Here is a 24761-nt window from a genome sequence, read left to right on the forward strand (position 1 = left end):
TTACAAAGCAAGCCAAAGCACCACAATACTATTTACACGAGATACTAAATAGTAGCATCCACCAACTGAAAACAAGGCATACAAGCTCTCAGAATATCTGCAATCACAAGAAAACACAAAAAGGATAATCCACAATCAACTTCACCTTCTGAAAATCAATATAAGAAGAAAAAAAATGAGAACATTACATTGATGAGTAGAATATGTACGCTGGATTAAAGCAAAACAAAATGGAAGCCTGCAATGCAACATTGGGGTCCTTCAAAATAATAACTGAAAGCCTGTTAGAGCAAAAGCATGGGGAGAATAGTCCCAAGTTAAATAAGATATCATGATTCTCCATAAATCTAGAATGCAAAGCAACATCACAGGAACTTTAAAAAAAAGTAACAGCAAGACAATTATATCTTATTCCATAATATAGGGCTTAATGCGACAATGGGAATTGTACCAACTTCAAGATAAAACAAATAATAAAAAAGTTAGCATTTAAACATCAAAAAATTAAATCATAACGACAGAAGATACCCATATTTCAGGCCACTACCAGGAAGATAAGATTGTCTCAAAATATGACTCTAAACATTGTCCAATTAAGATTGATTTTATATAGTATCGCATATGGAGAAACCTCAACTTTAAATGTAGAAAATCCATTCAGATAACATAATAAACAGGCAATCATTATAAAATTTTCAAATTTTCATTCCAAATGAAAGGAGAGATGTGGAACTCCTCTTAAGAATATATGAATTCATAAAACTGAAATCAGATATTAAATTCACATATATAACTTTTTTATGAGAAAAATGCCAGCTCCACCCCTTCAAATTCATGAATAACAAGGGAAGTACTAAGTGATCAAAGCAATACTACATGAGATGGCTTCTCTTAATATGTTAGTTGAAACTTCAAAAGTCTGCACGTATTAAAACATGCAAGCGGCTGATCTTAAAGCTTGATATGGTCAAGGACAGCTCCCATTGAAGAATAATAGATTGACATTGAGAAAGAAGGCAGAGATTTTGTTGAAAGAAAATTTTGGCACTTTATAACAGCAGCCATCATCTACGAAAAATTTTCCTTTCCTAAAATATGATGTCTTAATTAGTCAATTTTTCCAATGCCGATTTCCGATCACCTTTCAGGAAAACAATACAACACCTGCATTTATACTAAACAAGTTATCGATATTACACAAGAGTCAAAAACTGAGTTCTGTTATCACCTACATGTCACATGTACACTCCAATTTGCTTATTTAGAACACTGAAAACTTTCAAAGAATTAACCTTCCCTATTCTTCATTATCAATTTAAAAACTATAAGGGACAGTATAAATGGACACACCCAAAATAAAAAAAAGGCGAATCATAAGGGATTATTATGATACTAAACCTAATACTTTGTAGCACAACTGAGCATTTGGCTCAATGGCGGGTGCACCTAATCCTTGAATTAGTAAGCAAAACCATTTAGTACCTCACAACACAAACCAATAAAATAAAAATAATATCAAAAACATTTCTGGGATCAAGTAGCCGGAAATGAAAATTCACCTGTAAAAGTACATCGCCGTGAAAATAAACGCCACATTGCAAACAACATAACCAGACAACGCCAACACTGCTCTATAACTGATAATCGTATCCAATGGCGCGAAAACTGCAATGTTACAGCACAATTAAAAAAAAAAAAGCCCAAATAAATACACCTCTAATTCTTCAAATAGCGGACCTGTTGGCGAAAAGGCAAAAATACAAGCCGGCAATAAGGGCAGAAACGCGTAGCACTGCTCGTATTCATACCCGCACTGAGCAATCCGGACGAAGTAAACACTGTCCCAAATGACACCGTTCTCGATGGCGGAACCGAGAGAAGGGAGAAGAGGAGAAGGAAGAGGAGGATTGCGGCGGCAAGTTGGGTTGAGAGATGCGGAGGTGTCGTAAGGGGCGACACTTGAGATTGGTGGGATGACGAATGATTATATGAATTAGTTGTATAAAATAGTTATGTGAAATGATTATAAGAATTGATTATATAGAAATAGATGTACAGAATAGTTTTAGTTATACGAAGACAGATAAACGAAATTATTATGTGAATCAGATATATGGAAATAATTAGATGCAGTGTTATATGAAATGTTTATATAGATAGATATATGTAAAAAGAGACATTTGAAATGAATACTTAAAATGGAAATGTGAGTTGTTAAATGAACAAATATTGAAGGAATGATATATCAAATTTGTTTACTTGTTTATGTTTTATGAGCAATGCATTATAAAGTTGAAATACTTGATATGTTACATGCCATGCTTTGATTTGAATTACATGTGAATGATACACTTACTAATCTGGTGAGGTTGTGTGTATAGAGAAGGAAATTTGGCATATGTTGTAAGGAAAGTATGTTTGGTTGTTTAACTTAATATGTTCGGTAAGTTTAAATTCCTTTATACGAGCTTACTAGTTGCTTACGTAATTGTTTTTCTATGTTTTTTAGATCATCGAAAAGTCCGAACGACTAGAATCAACGTTGGAGCACGATCACACTATCCATCAATCTATTTTGACAACTTTTGAATATATAGAAATGGTTATAAATTGCATGCATAATGTTATATGTCAATTTGGTATGTTTCGAGTCGTGTCAAACTTTTGTATGCCTTAATACCTTTTGTTAATGGTTGTGCATGGACTTTTGAAGCTAGGAAAGAAATGGTTGATTGATATGTTTTTGGATGGTTGAATTGGTATGTTTTGAATGGAATAGAAATGTATTGTTAATTTGACCATGTCAGATGTTTAATGCTATGCTTAACCTATTTGCAAATGTATATGTAACAACCCAATTTTCAGTGGTGTCGAAAACAGTGATTCGAGATCACTAAATCCGACGAGTAAGTTTGAAAATTTAATAAATTAATATTTATGAATCAAGTGTGATTTTAGAAATATTCTTAAATTAGTGAATTTTGTGATTTAAAAGAATTTATTAGGTAAATTGGGTTAAAAATGAGGTACCGAGATCTCGATCTTATAAATCAAGCCGTAAATATTTTTATAAATATTTACGGAGTGTCAATAAGTTAGTATTAAAGTTTTGTTAGAAAATTTTAACGTTTTGATGGTTAATTAATTAAAAAGAACTAAATTGAAAAAAAAGTGCAAAATTTGCTAAAGTAATTAAATAGTTTAAGTGACAAATAAAGGAGGACTTATAGGGAAAATTAACCCAAAAGGGATGGCTGAGGTGGCATTAGCAAGAAAAAATTCGAAAATTTGGTGAAATAAGGGTAAAATTGGAAATTTTGCAAAATTAAGTAAATAAAATAACAATTAAAAGAAATCTAGACAATTCTTCATAAAATTTCAGCCAAAAATGTCATTGAAGAGTCCTCTTGAGCTGGTTTTTCATATTTTTGCTACAAGTGATTTTAATTCTTGCCGTTTTCTTATAATTTTTGTGTTTTTAAGACTTTTACAATTAGGTCCAACTATCTATCCCATTAGTTTTTTATTGTATGGGTAATTTTGAAAGTTACCATTGATGATTTCTGGATTTTTATGATGAATTAGTATGGATTTGAAGCTTTAATTTTGTTATATGATGATTTTATTAAGTAATTTTGATAGAAAATGATTTTAGGACCTAATTGTGAAAAAGATTAAATCTTAGGGTTTGGAATTAAATTCTATTTTTCAAAGGCTGTGAAATAACTTAAAAAGATAATGTGTTAATTAAGAAAAATTAGCTCAATTGGTGAGAAAATTGATAAGGGACTAAATTGTAAAATTATAAAAATTGGGGTAATTGTGTAATTTTAAAAATTAAAGGGTATAGATTATGAAGTGAATTATAATTGAATTAGATGCTAATGAATGAATAATTTTATATTTTAGATCAAGATCTTGAAGAAAATCGTAAAAAAAAGGGAAATTCGCTTAATAGTCCCTGAATTACAACAAATTCTACAAATTGGCCCAGGTAAGTTCATATGGTTGAACTTTCATGATAAATTGTTGATTTAGGAATGATATAATGTATTCTTTCATATCTTTGTTATTGATTTATGATTATTGTAATAATATGAAATTTGAACTGAATGTTGAAATTAAGTGGAACACAGGATTGAGTACAATCGTTCCATGACATAAGATGAATTGACGGATAAGACCATGGTTGGACCACGGAAATATTTAAATGTAAGACCATAGCTGGGCTATGGCATTTCAGTGAAACGACCATAACTGGGTTATGGCACCGTGAACATAAGACCATGGTTGGACCATGGCAGTATATGTATAAGTGTAAGACCATAGCTAGGCTATGGCATCTTGATGATAAGGCCATAGCTGGGTTATGGCATTATGAGTGTAAGACCATACCAGGGCCATGGAAATATATGTGTAAGACCATAGTTGGACTACAGTATCAAGTAAACGATGGACTCAAATCCATAAGACGTTCTGTAATTTGACCAAGATTGGTAAGTGTCATATGAAATTAAAATGATAGAATTTAAGTAGTTATTAATATTGAGCTCAATCAAGTAAATTCATCATTTGAAATTGTGAATGGCAGGAAGTGTTAGTGAAATGCTTGTTTAATGATTTATTATAATATGTTTGGTAAGATTTATCTTTAAAGCCTATGAACTTACTAAGCTTCAATAAGCTTATTCGTGTTGTTTAATGTTTCCTGTAGATTAATGTGAGTTCGGAGGATCGGATCAACACATCGGACTACACTATCCAGATTACTCAGGTAGATTTTTTTAAATATCCTATGGTTTATATGGCATGTATTGGATTGGTTTAGAAAAGAGTTAAACTTGAAACATGGTTGTGAATGATACATATGTATATGTTTGTATACATGTATTTAGTAGTAGTTTTTAATAATCAATGAATGGAGCTATTAAGGTAAGTTTGGAAATACATGAATGTATGTGATAATATATCACACATAATTATTACAATTAGCTTGGATAATATGTATTGAATTGGTTGTTATATATGTGTAAGTGTTGTTGTAGGTTAATGATAAATTTGGGTAAGAAATAAAGCTAGGAAATGGCTTTATTTTGTCCATACGGGTAACACGAGCATGTGTCTTGACCGTGTGTGACACACGGCCTGGCACATGGGCATGTGGTTTGTCCGTGTGTCCCCTGCACCTTGAAATTTTAAAACAGAATGCCCAAGTTTTTACACATGGCCTAGCACACGGGCCTGTGGCTTGGCCGTGTGACCTCTGCACTTTGCACACAGCCTAGCACACGGGTGTGTGGTTGGCCGTGTGGTACAAGTCAGAGAATTACATAGGTAGGAGCATGAGCTGGGACACGGCCACATGTCTCATATTGAATGCCCACACGGCCTGGGACACGGGCATGTCATTTGGCCGTGTGAGCCACACGACCAGCCACACGGGCATGTGTCCCCTGCTTCTAAGAAAATTTTTAAGATTTTGGGAAAAATTCCCTGAGTATTCGGTTTAGTCCCGATCTACTTCTAAAATGTATATTGGGCCTTGAGGGCCCATCTAAGGGACAATATGAGTGTTATATGAATGTTTCTTGATATGTATAATAAAGGTTGTGAATTTTTCGGATATAGTTTGTAAAGTCCGGTAATGCTCCGAAACCTTGTTCTGACGACGGATAAGGGTTGAGGGTGTTACAGTATAAATCTTAACATTAGTTGTTATATGCTTGTGTTAATAGGTGAGTTTGGTCACTTATGTATGCCTTGTAAAGAAGTATGACTAAGAAGTATGATTTAAGAATAAGTAACTAAATGGTGAGTGTGTGATGTATGTTTTGGTCATGGATTTATGGTGTTGAATTTGATGTGTTTAAATGATGGGTCGTGGTGTCTAATGAAGGCACATTGGTTAGGTTTTTATTGAATGACTTTTTTGACATGTTTTGGAGGTCTTTGAATGTGATTTATATATGTGAAAGTTGCTATAGATGGTATGGCTTGGTGTGTAAGAAATGGTCTTTGAAATGGCTTGTTTTAGGGGTTATCAAGAAAGCACATACCCTGTCACACGATCGTGTGTCATTTTAAATTTCAAGTGTAGGTCCATATAGTTTGGCACACGATCTAAGACATAGCCATGTGACCCATCATCGAATGCACACACGGTTTGGCACACGGGTTGAGACACATTCGTGTGTCCAAACATTGAACGTTCACACGGTCTGGGTTATGTTATACAGCCTGGCCACACGACCACGTGACCCCTCTTTCCCAATTTTTCAACATTTTCCAAAATTTTCTAATTTGTTTCGTTTTGGCCCTTGAATGTTTCCAAAATGTATTTAGGGTCTAGTAAGCTTGGTTTAAATCCCGTAAGTATGTTTTTTTTTACCATAATTAAAAAGAATTCTTACTGATTGATATTAAGCTTGCATAATTGTTCTGTATTAAAGTTACTTCTTCTTATTTGTACAGAAATGCTCTATAACCCTAATTCGGTAATAGAGACGGGTTAGGGGTGTTACAGAGCCATTTATATCGCATATCCTTAGAAGGAAATAAGGAGTTGTGAATAGCTTAACATTGAACAAACCATGTCAAGCAAGATTCTATTCCTTCTCTTAGCTATGCCGTTTTGCTATGGAGTGCCCAGTGCAGTTAATTAGGATAAAATCTCATTCTTTTTGAGGTATCCTAAGAACTTGTCGAACAAGTATTCTCCACCTCGGTCAGACCGAAGATTATTTATGGATAAACCTAATTGTTTTTCCACTTTCGCACGAAACTCTTGAAATGTATCAAAGGTTTTGCTTTTTTGGTGCATTAGATACACATATCCATATCGAGAATAGTCATCAATGAAAGTCATGTAAAAATCGTAACTTTCTCAGACACTAATGCTCATGGGATCACATACATCAGTGTGTGCAAGTTCTAAAGGTTGGTTTGCCTTGTACCTTTTGCATTAAAAGACCTCTTAGTCATTTTACCTTTCAAGTAAAATTCATATTGTGGAAGACTAACTTTCTTAAGCATACTTAAGGGACCATCTTTCACAAGTCTAGTGATTATTTCTTGGTTAATATGACCAAGTCTTAATTGCCATAGGTATTCCCCATTAGAGTAAGAGGTTTTAAGATTTTAATTCACTATTTCAGTTTGAAGCATTAAGTAGTTATTTGGTTTGTTAAAGTAAAGATTGTTTTACATCCATCTATTTCAGATTAAAGAACGATTTATGTGAATAGCAATCCCTTTATTGAATGTCATGGTATAACCATCATAAAATAATCATGTTACAGAAATTAAATTCCTTTTAAAATGAGGTACATAAATACATTCATTAAAATAATATTCTTAAAATTATCAAAGTGTAAAATAACTTATCCCATTACTTCAGTTGAAACATAGCTCCCATTTTTTGCTCGCAACGAGAGGCTCCTATCACGCAGACTTCTTGTTTTACTGAACCCCTTTAAAGAAACACACACATGGTTAGTGACTCCAAAATCAATATCCCGATTGTCAATTGATTCTTCCACTAAGCAAGGTTCAACTGTAAAGAGTTTCATACCTTTACATTTTTTGTCTAGGTAATCCAAATACTCATTGCAGTTTGATCTAAAATGTCATTTCTTGTTACAAAAGAAACATTTGACCTTTTTAGGATCTTTTGACTTATTAGACTTCTTCCTATCCATACGAGGTGGAACCAAAAACTTGTCAGTTTCTTCTTTCCCTTTGCTTTCTACTTTCCCTTAGAGGATAAGGGGTCCACAGTTAAGTTTGCTTTAGGTTTCTCCTGAATCGATTTATCACCATTCAGTATCAATTCGTAGGATTGTAATTCTTTCATAAGCTGAGTCAAGGTAAGCGCCTTATTCCCCAAGTTGTAAATGGTCCTAAAACCAACAAACTCATTGTTTAAGGATTTGAACACTATTTCACTCTGAGTGTTCACGTCTAGTTCAGCCTCATTTTCATCTGCTTTCGTATACAATCCTATAAGCTTAAGCATATGTTCTTTGATTGGAGTGTCGATTTTCTGTTAAGAATTTATCAAAATTTTAATAATGGATTATCAAGCCAATGCGACTTGTCCTCAGAGAAAATCCTATAAATTTGTCATGATCTCTTTAGTAGTACGGAAATTCTCATGTTGATCTCGCAACACACTACTCATGCTCACTAACATATAACATCGAGCAATCGAGTCAAAATCTCTCCAGTGATTTCTCGTATTGAGCTGAGCTTCAGGAGGGTACATTTCATCAAGAACAAATTTATGTTTCTCACAACTAAGAACTATTAAAAAGTTTGGTTTCTATTCTCAGAAATTATCCCCGTTTAATTTATTCTCAGTTAGAATGCTAATAAGAGGAGTAGGAAACATATTTGAACTGAAAAAATAAAGATTCACTAATTATTATCTTTGTATTAAACAAATATTTTTCATTTCCGCAACATATCAAGAATGCAGTATGATGCATGTATCTTGTATTAAAACCTTGAAAAAACATTTTTCGTTGCTATGATTATTCTCACACCCATCAACTATGTCGCATTGGGGTCCCATGATTAACTAGCAAGAACATAATCCAATCAGTTCGTGAATCTTAATTCTCAAGACTTCATAAGAACTAATGACCGTTTAACGTTTGACCATCATCTCTAGCTTAAATATCATTTCTTAGGAAACTATTTCATAAGAGATGGTCTTGAGTGTGTAACCATTGACTCAACACCCATCATGAACTTGCTCTCATTTGTGAGTCATCTTGAGACAATCTTTTTGAAAGTCATGCATGACTAGTTGTCCTTAAAAGGAAATATCATTTAGTGAACCTATATGACAAAGTTTATATTGGGATGCAGCCAAGGTAGAAATCAGCTTGAAACTTTATCATGTTATCACTTAAGGACCATCAATAGATGCCGTAGGTCTTCTTCAAAGACCTTCTCCCACTCAATATTTTAAAAAACATGCAAGATTTTTTTTATCTCAAATTTCAAGAATGATCATACAATAGTCCTAGTGACATTTTTACCTAATCTAGATGACATGCTTCCAATACATACATGGCATGCTTTGGCAATTTTACAATATTCATTCACAAGAATCAATCAATCATAAAAACAAACAATTTTGATTTCCACATTTTTTCTTTTAAGGGAAAAACAGAAGAAGTGAATGTGAATCGTGCATGAGGTAGGGTCCCGGGAAAAGGAGGTGAGGCAAGTTTGACCGCTTAAAAACCAAGTCTTTCCTAGCTAGAGCCAATTCTCGACATGCACCTTCTCATTACCACACTTATCCCAGTAATCGAATAACCTAAAGAAGTGAATCGAACAATATGATACATGTATTTTCTCATTACCACACTTCTTATTTTTTTAATCGATCAACTGTGGATCATCTCATATATATATCACAATTATAATTTTACATAATATAAATATTATAAACAATTATAAAACAAATATATAAGGAGATAGGTAATTAAAATAAAATTGACAGCTAAGGTTTCTATGGTTCTATTTTTAGAAACTAAATGAAAAAATAAAATTACATAGTTTTTCATGATAAGACATTCATTGGGATTTCAACCGTCATCACTCCATTTTATTTCCGTTTCCGACTCACAAGAATTCTATGAATTTAAAAAATAACCCTAAGTGGAAATAATAGTCCACAGTATATTTCCTAAGAACCTTAACCTTAGCAATAAAAAACAATTATATAATAAATATATAATATCGCATCCATTCCATATATAACTCAAAACATGCATAAAATCTAAAGAATGTCACATTCTATGTAATCAAATCATTCAAGAATAAGAGAAATTTATTTTAATTATCTGCTTATATTTGTAGATAGATCAAAACCTAACTCTGATACCAATTGTTGGAAAAAATAGGTTTGAAAAACGCAGGGAAAAATAAATTTAGGGAAAATAGAGTTTTAAATTTTTTTCCAAAACAAGATCTTGGTTGTGACATCTAAATTAATACACTTAATGAAAATTGTACATTTTCGATTCATCTAGGATGAACGCTTCGACCGAGTATTCTTCTCTACTATCCTTAAGCTCACGTTTGCCGAGTGTGGACTCGCTTCAAATCAGAAAATTTTTCACAAAAATTATCAGTTGGGTAATTTCATAATTTCTCAAACCTTTGGGTCATGTTGTAAATTAGAAAAATATCTCTAGAAATTTTTTCTAATAAACTCTTCAGAGAATTTTCTCTCTACAACTTTCTCTTGAATTCAAGTGTGTCAAAAAGAAAGACCCAATGCGCTCTTTATATAGGGAGAGTTTAGAGAGTTCAACTATGATTAAACTTAATTACTTTTTTATTTTTAGTTATTTTGTTAGTTAGTTAGTTAGTTAGTTTTACTATAGCTAGGTGTTATTTACATTTAAGAACTTGAACTTTACATTGTATTTTCATTTTCATCCCAAACTTTTAATATAACTTAATTCCATTTTTAGTTTGTTAGATAAAAATTTGATTTTTAGTGTGCTTGTGCATCATCTTCACTGCCATTGTTATCTCCTTCAAGCTTCTTTCAAGAAAACTCTAAGCTTTCTTAAACTTATTTCTTGTATTTAAATTAATGTATACTTTGGGTGTTTACTTGGTTGTTGTTTGTTTAAAAATGAAAATGAGTAGCTAAATCTATGTTGGTTGGTTAATGGAAGTGTTTCTTAGTTAGTTTTTGGTACAAAGACTAACTTGTAAAAAATGGACTAAATCGAATAGACTTCAAAACTTAGGATTAACACCTCTAAGGGAAAATTAAGATAAGTGAGACCGGTAGGAGATCTTGTTGGGCACCGATTTGATAGTCCTAGGTTAGTTCAGTGAGGTTGAGAGATAAATTAGATTAATTTGTCTGAATTGGTAAAGTGGAGACTGAGAAGTAAATTTGAACCAATTTAGGAGTTTAAGTGCTTTAAATCCCTAATCCAAAAGTTAATTAACAATAGGAAGTCAACCAACTGCTATTTGTTATAATTTGTTGATTTTGTAATTTTTCTAACTTTACAATTTAGTCATTTTGCATATTAAGTAGTTAATTAAAGTAATTCACTTCCAAATTATGCACTAGTTTTTAGGCACTAACACCTCTCTCAATCTTTCTTGGTTCTTAGATGATTTCGAGTGTTTCTTTTTTCCTTCTGATTGTTTGCTACGATTTGGGTTTATAGATGTTTGAATGAAATTGTTATGGTTCATTGCAAATCAAATTAAGGCGCCAACAACTATATCTCTCTCAATCTCTCTAGTTTTCGCATTGATAAGTTGTTAGGCGCGAAAGTCTCTCTCTCTGTCTCTCTCTCTCTCTCTCTTTTGCATGTCGACCAGTTTTTTAACGCTAACTTTTCTCTTTTAGTCTGGTAATTCCTAAGGTTTCTTTTTTTCTTTTTGATTATAATTATGGTTTTCCTTATATAGGTTTGAATGAAATTATTATTATTATTATTTTGATTGATTAACTTGAATGACACCGGAAGGGTTGGTATACTTTGCCTTTGCTTTGATCTATTTATCACTCTTTTTCCTGTTTTGGTCTTCCAAGAATTTTGGAATTAGGGGCTTTTATTATTATATATTTTGAGTGAGTGAATTATTGTGCAATAACTCGAGAACCTTTTCAATTGGGTTCTTATACATGTCTTTTCTCTACTTTTTTCCTCGCCATCTTCCCTAATTTCACTATTTACTTTGTAACGCCAATGATATTTTAAACAGGGTCTTTTCTTTGCCATGATCTTTCTCATTTTGTTTTATATAAATATTTGAATGGAAAATTACTATTGCTTTGGTAGAATTATGTAATCTCATGGGATCTTTAATGATATTGGTAAGAAATGTGATCTACAACCTGTAGTAAAATTGCAGGAAAATAGTAACAACTCAAATTCCACTAGTGTAAACAATAACTCCATAATTTTACAAACCAAAAAGAGATCATTGGTTCAAAAAAGTTCACTTCCATACCAATGCCCATACTTTGAAGCAAAGTAATCTACAGTAAAAATAAATGAATATGACAAAGAACAGAATTTAGCAATAATTCCTTTCAATCAAAAAAATCTAAATCCCTTATATTATTAATTAGATCAAAACCCTGTCTTCATTACCTGGATCAAATCATACGAACACAGTAAATCTATCAAAGATCCTCAAAATGCAGCCACAGCAAAAAAATAGAATAAAATAAACTGATTAACCCATCAAATTCAAACTAAAAGACCCCAATGAACAAGAAAAAGAATCTAGAAATATCAAGAGATCAAAGATCAAACGGAAATTAAATCTGAAGTTGTTTTAGTGAAGACTTGAACTCCCAAAACTTGAGCTCTTTGTGTAACACCCCCTAACCCTAATCCGTCACCGGAACAGGGTTGCAAGGCATTACCAAACAATCGGACAATTTACAATTAATATTCAAATAATTATTGAACATATTATAGTATAATTATAAATTCATATAAACTTTTACTAATTGTCTCTTTTTTAAAAAAAAAAATTCAATATAACCCATTTTATAAATATCTAACCTTCCCTGCAATTTCAAATCGAAACCAATCCAAAATCAATATTTCAACCAATGCAATTTCATGTTTAATCGTATTAAAATCATACCTATAACAATAATTTGATAAATTTACTCTATGAGCATTTATGTTACCATTAAAAATTTAATTAGAATTTCATTCATCCATTCTAAATTTAGCACCAATTATACCATGCATATTATGTAAATTTTCATACTATCTCATTAGTTTAAACACCAAAATACCAAATACCATTCTTTACAACAAAAATTATATAATATTTTAAAGTGACTAAATTAACACCTATGTACATGCCACTTTTGCCAAAAAGAAGAATACATTACCGAGTTTTGCGCTGGAGTCGGGATCGCCTGGGTGCTGAACCGAGACTCTGAATACCTACTAACCTGCGCACGGAAACAACCGTACGTTGAGTATTTTACACTCAGTGGTATTACCATAATTCAAATTATAAACATAATAATCATGTAAATTAAATCATCTAACCTTAATACTTACTAAACCAATTCAAACATAAATTTGCCATTCTCAATATATTCATACAATTTTATTTTAGCTATTTGTCAATTGAAATCATAAACATTCATGTTGAGCCATTGTCTAATTCATGAACTATTAATTCATGCTTTCCATTCTCATACTTACATTTAAAATCACATTTTCAATTCATGTTCCATTTTTACATTTCTTTCAGTGGCTCAATCAATTCATTTTATTCAACTTAACTATTCTTTTAATTACCCCTATTAACAAACTCAGACTTTGGCGGATACACGGATCCAACCAAACACACCAATTTGGCACCCAGTGCCTCATCGAATAGTTCAAAGCAAAGTTGACACCCAGTGTCTCATCGGCCTAGCCGAAGTAAAGTGGTACCCAGTAACTCATCGAATCTATCCGAAGTAAAATAGTGACACCCAGTGTCTCATCGACTTGAGGTCGAAGTATCTTTGAACTCTTCCAATCCTATGGCATGCCAATTATATCCAACTCAGCCCGACTAGTTAATAGGATATTCAATTCTTTTTCTCAATTCAATTTCACTTCTCAATTAAATATGCATTTCAATTATTCACTTATAATCAGAATTCAATTTAATTTCATACAATTTAATACTAATACTTACCTTGCATATTAACTTAAAATTCAACAATTAATAATAATTAAATTCAAATTTTAGTAATACTAACACGTATTTCTCATTCAATTCTATTTTCTAAATTCAATTCAATAAATTTACTTACCTCAATATTTACTTACTATAAAATAAATAATTTCAAAATTTAATACTTAATAATAAATAACTTGAATTATAGTAATACAAACCAAAATTCTTGATTTACTCCTCGGTAATCCTCTCCTTTCCCTTTTGAGTGATACCTCGATTCTTTGTTAACTACGGAAATTAAAATAATTAATATTATACTATTAATTACAGCACTAATTATAATAAATAATTGAATTTCTAAACAACTCCTACCTTATTCCCAATTTAATCCTAAATAATTGTACTTACTTTTCTAATTTAATTCATACTTTATTTTTATTCAAACTTCACCCAAGCTTAAATTTAACTATTAAATTTTCAGCATAATTCCCTAATTTCGAATTTTTCTCAATTTAATCCCTTTTAACATAAAACTTATAACTTCTTTTACAATTTAATCTCTTATTCAATTCTAACTTAGAATTCATTCAATTTAATCCCTAATTCCATAATTTTTCCAACATAAACCCTACTTGAAAACCTATGAACTCTTGAAATATCAACTTAATTTCAATAAAACATTGCTTTAAAGCTTCTAAAACATCAAAATTAACTAAAAAGGACTTAATTGACTTACCAAATTAACTTCAAGCTTCAAAAACCCTATTTTCTCTTTTTTCTTTCTTTTTCTTCTTTCTCTGGTTCTGTTTCGAAATGGCTTCTGTTCTCTTTCTCTTTTCTTTCGTTTCTTTTTATTTATATTTCCTTTACTTTTTATTTAATTAGCTTTTAATTATCTATTTAAAAATAAATATTAGTATTAAATTTGGTCATACTTATATTTTTATATTTGTACCAATAATTTTATTAAAATTTTCATTATTTAATTTGTTTATCAAACAAAAATCTCATAATTTATTTATTTAATTTAATAAATATCTTTAACATAATAATAATTAATAAATATCTATTTTAATATCAATTACATATATTACATTTGTACACATACATATTATTACATTTGTACCCTATCATCCTCATACATTTGTCATAACTTTAATTTATTTATTATATAAAATCTCATAATATAATTAATACAATTATTATTATAAAATATCTTTATACTTAAATTATAAGTAATTTGAATATTTAAATTATAAATGTACCAATATAATTTTTACACATGTATACTTTTATTACCATACAATTATATTCTATTTAATCTATTTAATAATAATACTAATAATAATCTAACATAAAACCATAATATTAATTAATAATTATAATAATTATATATAATATTTATATATAACCTAAATAAAATCTTAGATTCTAATAATTCTAATAATTATATATAATATTTATATATAACCTAAATAAAATCTTATATTCTAATACATATATGCCGCCTCAACTTTTGTAAATGATTTAATTATTATTTTAATCATTTTAATTTTCTATTACTTTAGAATTAAAATTTTACCCTTATTCAATTTAGTCCTTTTTACTAATTACTCTAAATTAAGTTAAATTCACTTAATTAAAACCTAATTAGACACACCACCAGGCTCATAAATATTTTTAATAAATATTTTCGAACTTATTTCACTAAGACAAAGGCCCTATAACTCACTTTTCCGGTACCTGTGAATTTTGGGTCATTACACTTTGTTCACATAGGAGACTAAGAAAAAGTTCAGGAATTTTATGGAGTTTTTCATTGATATATACATACATACCATTGGCATTTTTTGAAGCATTTGCTAGATTGATAGCCTAAAAATAGTGTGAAGTCTGATCTACTAAGTGCTTCATAAATATTTCTTTTTGCTTCATTGTTGGTTGTTTCCTTACCATTAATTACGTTTTTGCATGGCTGTTATGTTAGTTGCTTTTTTATTCTGTTTTATTTGTAATAATGAAACGATGCGTTCAAGGGGGGTTTGAGATTGTTTAATGAAACAATGTGTTTAGCTTAGACTATTAGCATAAAATGCTCCGTTTAAGTTAACCATTGCTAGGTTATTTGTAATAACCTAAATTTTACTGATAATCGAAAAAGTGTATTTTCGAGTCTCTATTACTGAAAAATAGATCCGTAAATAATTATCAAAAATATTTAAAAGTTAATTGAGTGATTAATTAGAGTTTAATTAAGTGAATTTAGCATAATTAAAGATAATTGATAAAAGGATTAAATTGAATAAAGTGTGAAAGTTTAATTATAGATTAAAAGAAAATAAAAGGACCAAAATGAGAATTAAGCCATTTAGCATAAGTGAGGCGACATATAAAGTAAAAATCTAAGATTTTTACTTAGATTTCAAATTATAAAATATATATATTTATTAATAAATGATATTAAATTAATTTATTATAATTATATTATAAGATATTTATATGATAAATAAATTAGTACAAAGACAAATGTATAATGAATAAAATATATAAGTGTATGGATAAAAATACATACATTTGTAAAACATGTATTAGATATTAAATAGATATTTATTATTTTATAAAAGATATTTATTAATTAAATAATTATATTATAAGATTTTATATGATAAATATATTAAATAATGACAAATGTATGGTTATAAATGGATACAAATGTACTAATAATATACACATGAATAAATAAATAATACTTACTATTTAAGTATAAATACATGTGTGTATACATATATAAAAAAAGAAAAAAAGAAAGAGAATAGAAAGGAAGAAACAAAGCAAATGAAACAGAGAGCAGGGGAAGGAAAGAAAGAAAAAGAGAAAAGAAAGAAGAAAAGGGAAAATTCAAGGTGTGAAGCTTGGAAGTTTAATAGGTAAGTCAATTTAGCCTTTTTTACTTAAATTTGATGTTTTAGAAGCTTTGGAATAAGATTTTGATAAAATGAGTTGATATTTTGAAAGTTATTAGATTTCTAGATAATGTTCATGTTGAGTAAAATGATGAAATAAAGGTTTAATTGATAGAAATTCAAGTTAGAAATGAAATAAAGATTGAATTGTAAAGTAATTCATAAGTTTTATGTTGAAGGACTAATTTTTAAAGTTATTATGGATGAGTTCTGGAAGCATATGATGAATAAACATAGAATTGAAGCTTTAATTTTGATATAAGATAATTTTATTAAGTAAAATTGATGGAAATTGATTTTAGGACCTAATTGTGAAAATGTTTGGAATTAAAGTCTAGTGCCGAAATTATGATTTCCAAAAGTTGTAAAGTAGTTTAAGGTGATAGAAAAAAGTATTAATTGAGAAAAATCAGCTCAATTGAGAGGCTAATTGAGTAGGGATGAAATTGTTATTTATTAAAGTTCTGGGGAAGAATGGTAATAAATAACTTGCACTAAAACAATATTGGACAGCAGCAGTAGACTAACTTTGAAAAATCACCATAAATTGTAGAAATCGAATTGTAAGATGAAAAAATTATGAAATTAAATCTTATTGAATCTAGTTTCTCATAGAAGAAACGGTGTAAACAATGGATTTGTAAATAATGAGATATAATGATTTTTGTGAAACAAGGTCAGAATGAATTTGGGTTCCCCTGTTCTGATTTTGGAAAATCATCAAAAATTGGATAAAAATAATTATGGGATTAAATTTATATTTTTAGAATCCTGAATGAGTCTAGTTTCAATATAAATAAACAGGAATATCATTCGAATTCTGTACGAAGAGATAATTAATTTTAGTGAAGAAGGGTCAGAACTTTCAAACAACAGAACAGGGGTAAATTTAAAGAATAAACTGTACTTATTGGCTAAACCAAAAATTATGAAAATTTTATGGTAAGAAGATATATGAGTCTAGTTTCAAGAAAAATTAGCGAATCTTAATTTTGAGTTCTATAGCTCTAGATATAAATAATTTAGTGACTATGATATAGATGGACAGCTTGAATATTCATAAAAATAAATAATAAAAATTATAGATGATGTTACTTACAAGTGTGTTATATACTTTAAGGATGTGGAATGGAGAGGAGTAAGAGGAAAATATATATGAATATTCAGCTAGCATGGCTAATTTGTATGTTCTAGGCTTAAGGACTAAATTGAATAAAAGTAAAACTTCAGCGGGTAATTTTGTAAAAATATCAAAAATGACCAGATTGAAGAGAATGAATTGTTTTATTATCTAAATTAACAAATTGAATGAAATTTTCAATTTAAGATTGGGTGAAAAATCGAGGAAAATGAAAAAAAAATTATCAAAATGCCCCTGAATCTTGGTATTTTTGTAATTTAGTCAGGTAAGTTCGTGTAATAGAATTATGCATAATTATAAGCTTGAATTAAATATCATACTTGTGAATTTTATTTTTGTCATGCATATGAAATTGATATGGATATATTTGATAATGCCCGATAAAATGATACATCCCGTTGAACAAAAGAAAATCTATGGATGTAAGTTTCCCGAATTGGTTGTAGTTCTGTATATGTTGCAAACACACCATAGCTCGAAAGAGCGTTCCGATATTAGCTCTTTCGAGCTCCCTGTTATATGGTTCTTATGAGCTTCCCGTTATAGATCTTCGGAGCGTCCCGATAGGTTGTGATCAGCATGTATTGTGGACACACCGTAGCTCTTTAGAGCGTCCCGAAATACAGCTCTTCGTGAGCTTCCCGATAGGCTCTTTGTGAGCCTCCCGATAGTGCTCGCTTGAACTTCCCGATATATGGCTATCCGGAGCTTCTCGATAGGCTCTTCGTGAGCTTCACGATATGGTTCTTTGTGAACTACCTGATTTCGGCTCTATTGAGTTTCCCGTTATAGCCCGGATTAGCTTCCCTATATGGCTCTTTATGAGCTCTCTGTTAAATAGCTCGAGACTGTAAAAAGGATCTAGCCCGGACGGGTGATCCTATCCTGATATAACCCTCCCGAAGAATATGTGTAAAATGGATTTAGTCTAGACAGGTAATCCAAATTAAGGTCTGAATTTAGCCTGGACTGGTAATTCAGATCCAAGCTCATTAAAGTAATTGTCGTTGCAAGGGATTTAGCTTTGGACCGGTAATCCAGGCAATACTCTATGAGTTTATATTACGAGGATTTAGCCTGACCGGTAATCCCATCTGTAAGGATGAGGTTCGCGGGAGTGTGCTCTCTGAAATGAAATGTGTAAGACCATGGTTGAAAGATACCATGGCAACATGATATGAAATGTGTAAGACCATGGTTGAAAGATACCATGGCAACGTGACATGAAATGCATAAGACCATGGTTGAAAGATACCATGGCAACATGACAGAAAATAAGTAAGACCATAGTTGAAAGATACTATGGCATCATGTCGAAGATAAACAAGATTGTGGAAGAGAGATGCCAATATATCTGTTGATCAACTAATATTCAGGTAATATGTACCAGATGACAAATGGTTATATGAATTGGTTATACAAAATGGTTGTGTGAAATGTTTACAGGAATTGGTCATATAGAAATATATGTACAAAATAGTTGTATGAAATAATTAAGAAGATAGATAAATGAAATAAGTATAGGTACATGGAATTTAATTTATGTTGAGTTTAATACGAACTATTACCAAATAAATATACATAGAATATAAGGAAATGATGGTACATGAACTATTGATATAATGAAATGAATAATATATGCTTATGAAGAAACAATAAGAGAATAATATATTTTGTGACATGTACATATATAATTATCTTTGATATGTTAATACAAGGAAATTATGTAAGTTGAGACTATTATTAAACTCAAGTGTGATATGTTGAGAAAATAGGTATATCAATGTTGAATTTATATGAAATATGTGCAAGAATACTAACAATGTTGTTTTTGACGTTTAGACAAGTATTAAGCTATTGACTGAATGGTAACATGTTTAATTATAAGGAGCATTGAAATGGTAAATACTTAGATGAAAATATAATTTAAGATTTTGCGAAATTTTTTCTATGATCCGATTTTATTTCGGTTGATTTCTAATGTATGTTTTGGACTTGAGGGCCCAGAGAGAGCGTTATGATTATTTTCAAAATATTAATAATAAATGACTTAGAAATTATCTGAAAATGTTCAGTAAACTCCGGTAATGTCTCGTACCCTATTCCGACAATGGATACGGGTAAGGGGTGTTACATTATTACTGGTTTTTTTCCTTCTTTTATCATGAGTAAGGGACACTTGAAGCAGTTATAAAAAGAAAAATGAATCAATTGCTCTATTCTCTCTCATTCTCTCTTGAAATTTCTCTATTCTTTCTTCTCTAAATTTCTTTTGAGAATTTGATATGTTACAAGGGTATCAGAGCTCCAACAAGATCCATGGCCACTGATAGAGTCACTACTAGACTACAAAAATAGATGAGTCAGCTTCAACAGGAATTGTCTCCGCTAAGGGTGGATATTGATGCTAAAATTGATTCACGATTCAAGGAGTTCCAAGAAGGATTCAAGGGTGACATGAGGTCCAAGCTGTATTCACTGCTCGAGCAATTCCTAAGTTAACCTTAACACGTTGGAGTTGGGAACTCAGGTTAAAGCAAAGGGAACTGACTTTTAGGAGAGTCACCTTCTGGATTTCCTCCCCTAGAGTCCTTAGTACTTTCTCCGAAGTCAGAAATGGAGCCCATAAGTCTGTTTTCTCATTTCAATAATGTGGAGCCAAAGATCAAGCAGTTTAAATTGGATTGTCTTTATTTTGATGGTAAGGATTTCAAAGGTTAGTGGTCTAAACTAGAGCAGTTCTTTAAAGCAGAGGGGGTTGAGGATGATGTTAAGGTTCAGTCGGTTATGTTGCATTTGGAGGGCAAGGCTTTGGATTGCCATCATTTTTTTGCACAGAGGCAAAAAGGTTTACACCAATTGTCTTGGGAAGGTTGTACCCGAGGGCTGCAAGCTCGATTTAGATCTGACATCTATCAGGATCTTATGGAGGAATTAGTCCCTTTGAAATAACAAGGGATTCTGATCAATTTCATAACCTCTTTGTAAGTCTTTTAAACCAGATTCTTTTTCCTAAAAGACATGCTTTAAGTATTTTATTAATAATTTGATACCTTGATCGCAATTTTCGTGTGACAGGTTTTAAATACTTATAATGAATCGTTCTTGAAACTAACTATTATCACGATGTAGGCAAGTGTACCTATCGAACAGTAGTATAGTTTTAGCAAGAGCGGATTGTAGAACCCAAAGAAATTAAAAGTACTAGTAATGACTGTCTTTTTATTATCTAGCCTAAAAATAAGGGGGTTTTGTTTTAACTAACTAATTATCTAAACTAACAATTCACAGAAAGTAGAATTGGGGGATTACTTTTGGAAAATGATTGAATTAAGACAATACCTAAGGAAAAATCCACCTAGACTTTACTTGTTATTCTGGCTTCGAAGCGGACGATTTATTCATTTAACTTGTTTCGTAGAGATCCCTAAGTTCTGTTATTATCCCTATTCAAGACTAATAATATCTAATCCCTAGATTGAATAATTGAGACTTTTCTTTAATTAACACCCTAGGGTTGCATTAACTCGATCTATGGATCCCCTTATTAGGTTTCACCTTAATCTGGCAAAATCTTGTCACCCTATCTCTAGACGCGCATTCAACTCCGCTTAATTATGACAAATGTATTCTTAGATAAGGTCTATTCCTTCTCTGAATAAGAGCTTATCTTGAATCAATATCCTGGGATATCAAAACAAGAATTAAGAACACATAATTAAGAACAAGTTAAATATTTATCATACAATTCAGAAAATAATAACAAGATTCGTCTTAGGTTTCATTCCCCTTAGGTATTTAGGGGATTTAGTTCATAACTAAAAAGGAAAACATCTCAGAAGAATAACGAATACAAAACATAAAGAAAACCCAAAACTCCTGAAAGGGAAATTGAGGGGAGATCTTCAGTCTTGATGATGAATTCGGCTTCTGAGATGGGACAATCGGCTTTCTTCGAGTAATTCCTTCCTCCCTCTCCGTGTCTCATCTTTTCTTCCTCCTCTAGGGTGTATTTATAGGCTTTGGAATGCCTAAGAACCCTCGAAATTAGCTTTTTTCAAATTTGACTCAACTTGGGCTCGGCAGGGACACGTCCGTGTGACAAGCCCATGTTCGATTACTTCAGGCCGTGTTCGAGCCTGGCAAATTGACACGGCCGTGCGGTCTGCCCGTGTAAGGAGGTCAGCCTGTGTTGATTATGTACTTTGGCCCATTTTCTCCGTTTAAAGCACATTTTAGGTCCACACGGCTAGACACATGAGCGTGTGACTTGGCTATCACACAGCTAGTACACGGGCGTGTAAGGCCATTTCAAGGGTTACACAGCTTAGCACACGGACGTGTGGCTTAGTCGTGTGACCCAAGTCAGTGAGTTACACGGGCATAAACACGAGCTAGGACACGGCCATGTGACCTTTGCAGTTGAATTTTTTTAACTTTTTCCTAAATTTTTTAAATGTTACTGATTTAGTCCCGAAAACTTTTAAAGTGATTTTTAGGCCTCTAAGGCTTCAATGAGGGACGTTATGCATGTTTATGATGAATTACATTAAGATTTTTGAAATGTTTGAAAATGAATGATTTAGATTATGGTTACTCAGTAATACTTCGAAACCCTATTCTGACGATAGATACGAGTTAGGGTTGTTGCAATTTCCTTGTCATATATGGACAAAAATGATGTTTGACACCAAAGGCCTTACTAAAGAAGGCTATAGGTCTACCTTCTTGTTGTAAAATAGCTCCCACCCTTTATCTACAAGCATCGGTTTCTACACAAAATTCCTTTGTGAAATCAGGAAGAACCAACACTAGCGCCTGATAGGTTACATTCTTGAGTTGTTAGAAAGTTGAATGAGCAACACATGTTCACTGCCAAGGAACCCCCTTTCTAAGAAGTGTAGTAAGGGGAGTAGCTATAACCCCATACCCTTTAATAAAACGCCTATAATAGCCAAATAACCCGAGAAATCCTCACAAGTCCCTCAGTGACTAAGGCACAGGCCATGTGAGTAACTTTTCAACCTTGGACTTGTCCATACTAACAATACTAGCAGCAATAACATGACTTAAGTACTCCACCTGTGTAGTACCAAAGTTGCACTTTGACTGTTTGGCATACAACTGATTGGCTCTCAACAGTTGAAGAACTTCTCTTAAATGACTCAAATGGTCTTTTCAGTCCTTAGAATACGCTAGTATGTTATCAAAGAAGACTAGCACAAACTTCTTGAAGAACTGCTTAAAGACCTGATTCATCAAAGCTTGGAAACTAGAAGGGGCATTGGTTAAGCCAAAGGGTATGACTGGGCATGACCAAGAATTCATAGTGTCCTTCATGGGTTCTAAAAGAAATTTTATGAATGTCTTGCTCCCACATTTGAACTTGATGATATCCTGACCTTTGGTCCAATTTGGAGAAAAATATTGCCCCTCCTAACTCATCCAAAAGTTTTTCAATCACTAGTATAGGAAACTTGTCCTTGATGGTGAGCTAGTTGAGCTGCCTATAGTCAACACACATGCTCTAGCTCCCATCTTTTCTCTTGGCCATGAAAATGGGAGATGCAAAAAGGATATTGTTGTCACTAATCACACCTGTATGCAACATTTCTAGAACCAATTTCTCAATTTCAATCTTTTGTATAACATGATATCTGTAAAGTCTCACTCTCACTACCTTGGTCTCATCTAGCAAGGGTATTTGATGGTCATGTGACCTATGTGGGGGAAGGCCATTAGAAGACTAAAAAGCTTCATCAAATTCCAACAGAAAGTTTTATATGTTTAGACTCAATGTGGTCTATCGTAAGGACAGTGACATTTGAGCGCAAGCCAAGAATAGCATAAGACAAGTGATCATCATGATGAGGCTCTTGGATAACTGATCACCAAATACCAACTGAAGAACACCAAGTAGAATACCCTTGAGAATATATTATTGTCCCTGGTGTGGAAATTGCATGGTTAAAAGGCCAAAATTCCATATAATTAAGCCTATCGATAATAACCATTGAACACCAAGCACCAAATCACAACCTTTGACAAGTAGGGCCAGAAAATTTGTAGTGAACTCATAACATTGGGCATCCTAAGTGACTTATCTACATAAACCCTGAGTGAACAAATTTCCCTTACTAGCAGTAAGCACCTTTAGTCTATCTGTTAGTTCTAGTAACAGTTTCAATCATTTAGCCAGTTAAAAATCGATAAAGTTATGTGTACTTCTTGTATCCACCAAAAGGATTACTTCTACTTAATCAATTTGAGCTGCTAACCTCATAGTCTGATGGCCTTAAGTGCCTTGCAGTCCATGTAGTGAAAGGGCTGAAGAAGAAGAATGTGCCTCATAATCGTCCACATCTAGCTGCTCAGGACAATCTTGAAATTCCTTACTATTCACTCCATTCAACAATTCCATAGTGTCTGTCAAAGGATTAATTACCAGTTGATAGAGATGTGCCTTATTACACCTGTAACTTGGAATGTATTTAGTAGAACACCAAAAACAGAGACCTTTTTTTCCTCTTATCACCCATTTCTGCCTGAGAAAATGACTTAGTTGGCAGTTTAGAGCTAACAACAGACCCCCTTGTTGTTTGTAGTCTACCATTGGAACTAAAAGATTTAGGAACCTGGTGAATTGGTTTAGAATATCCTGTGCTCCCACCATAAGAACTAGGAAACATAGTCTTTGGATACCTCAACCCTTCATTGATCACTATGCTCTTCCTAGGTTTGCCTTTCAAAAAAGTCTCTATTTGACGAGTTATTAAATAACCATTAACCAAATTTTAAAGTTTTAACAACTTAAGGTACTAGCTAACTTTAGGTATGATAAACCGTAATTTATACATATTTTTACCCCATGCTTAACACATTTTATGGATGATTTTTCCTTAGAATTGGTGAATTTGATGCTCTTAATCCTTTAATTTCATGTTTTATACTTAGAAGAG

The 24761-nt window shown here is 31.8% G+C and overlaps 1 protein-coding gene across 1 annotated transcript; it reads right to left on the reverse strand.

Annotated features, from left to right (window-relative positions):
• LOC108473761 (uncharacterized) lies at nucleotides 1-24085 on the reverse strand. The gene is made up of 5 exons (XM_017775503.1): nucleotides 24081-24085; nucleotides 1738-1958; nucleotides 1560-1665; nucleotides 189-281; nucleotides 1-97 (listed from the first exon to the last, which is right to left on the reverse strand). The coding sequence occupies exons 1-5, from the start codon at nucleotides 24083-24085 to the stop codon at nucleotides 1-3; spliced, it is 522 nt and encodes a 173-aa protein (XP_017630992.1).
• Nucleotides 24086-24761: the final 676 nt, after the last annotated feature.

This window comes from Gossypium arboreum, chromosome 10 (assembly GCF_025698485.1).
Source record: "Gossypium arboreum isolate Shixiya-1 chromosome 10, ASM2569848v2, whole genome shotgun sequence".
In the NCBI taxonomy this organism is placed as follows: Eukaryota; Viridiplantae; Streptophyta; class Magnoliopsida; order Malvales; family Malvaceae; genus Gossypium; species Gossypium arboreum.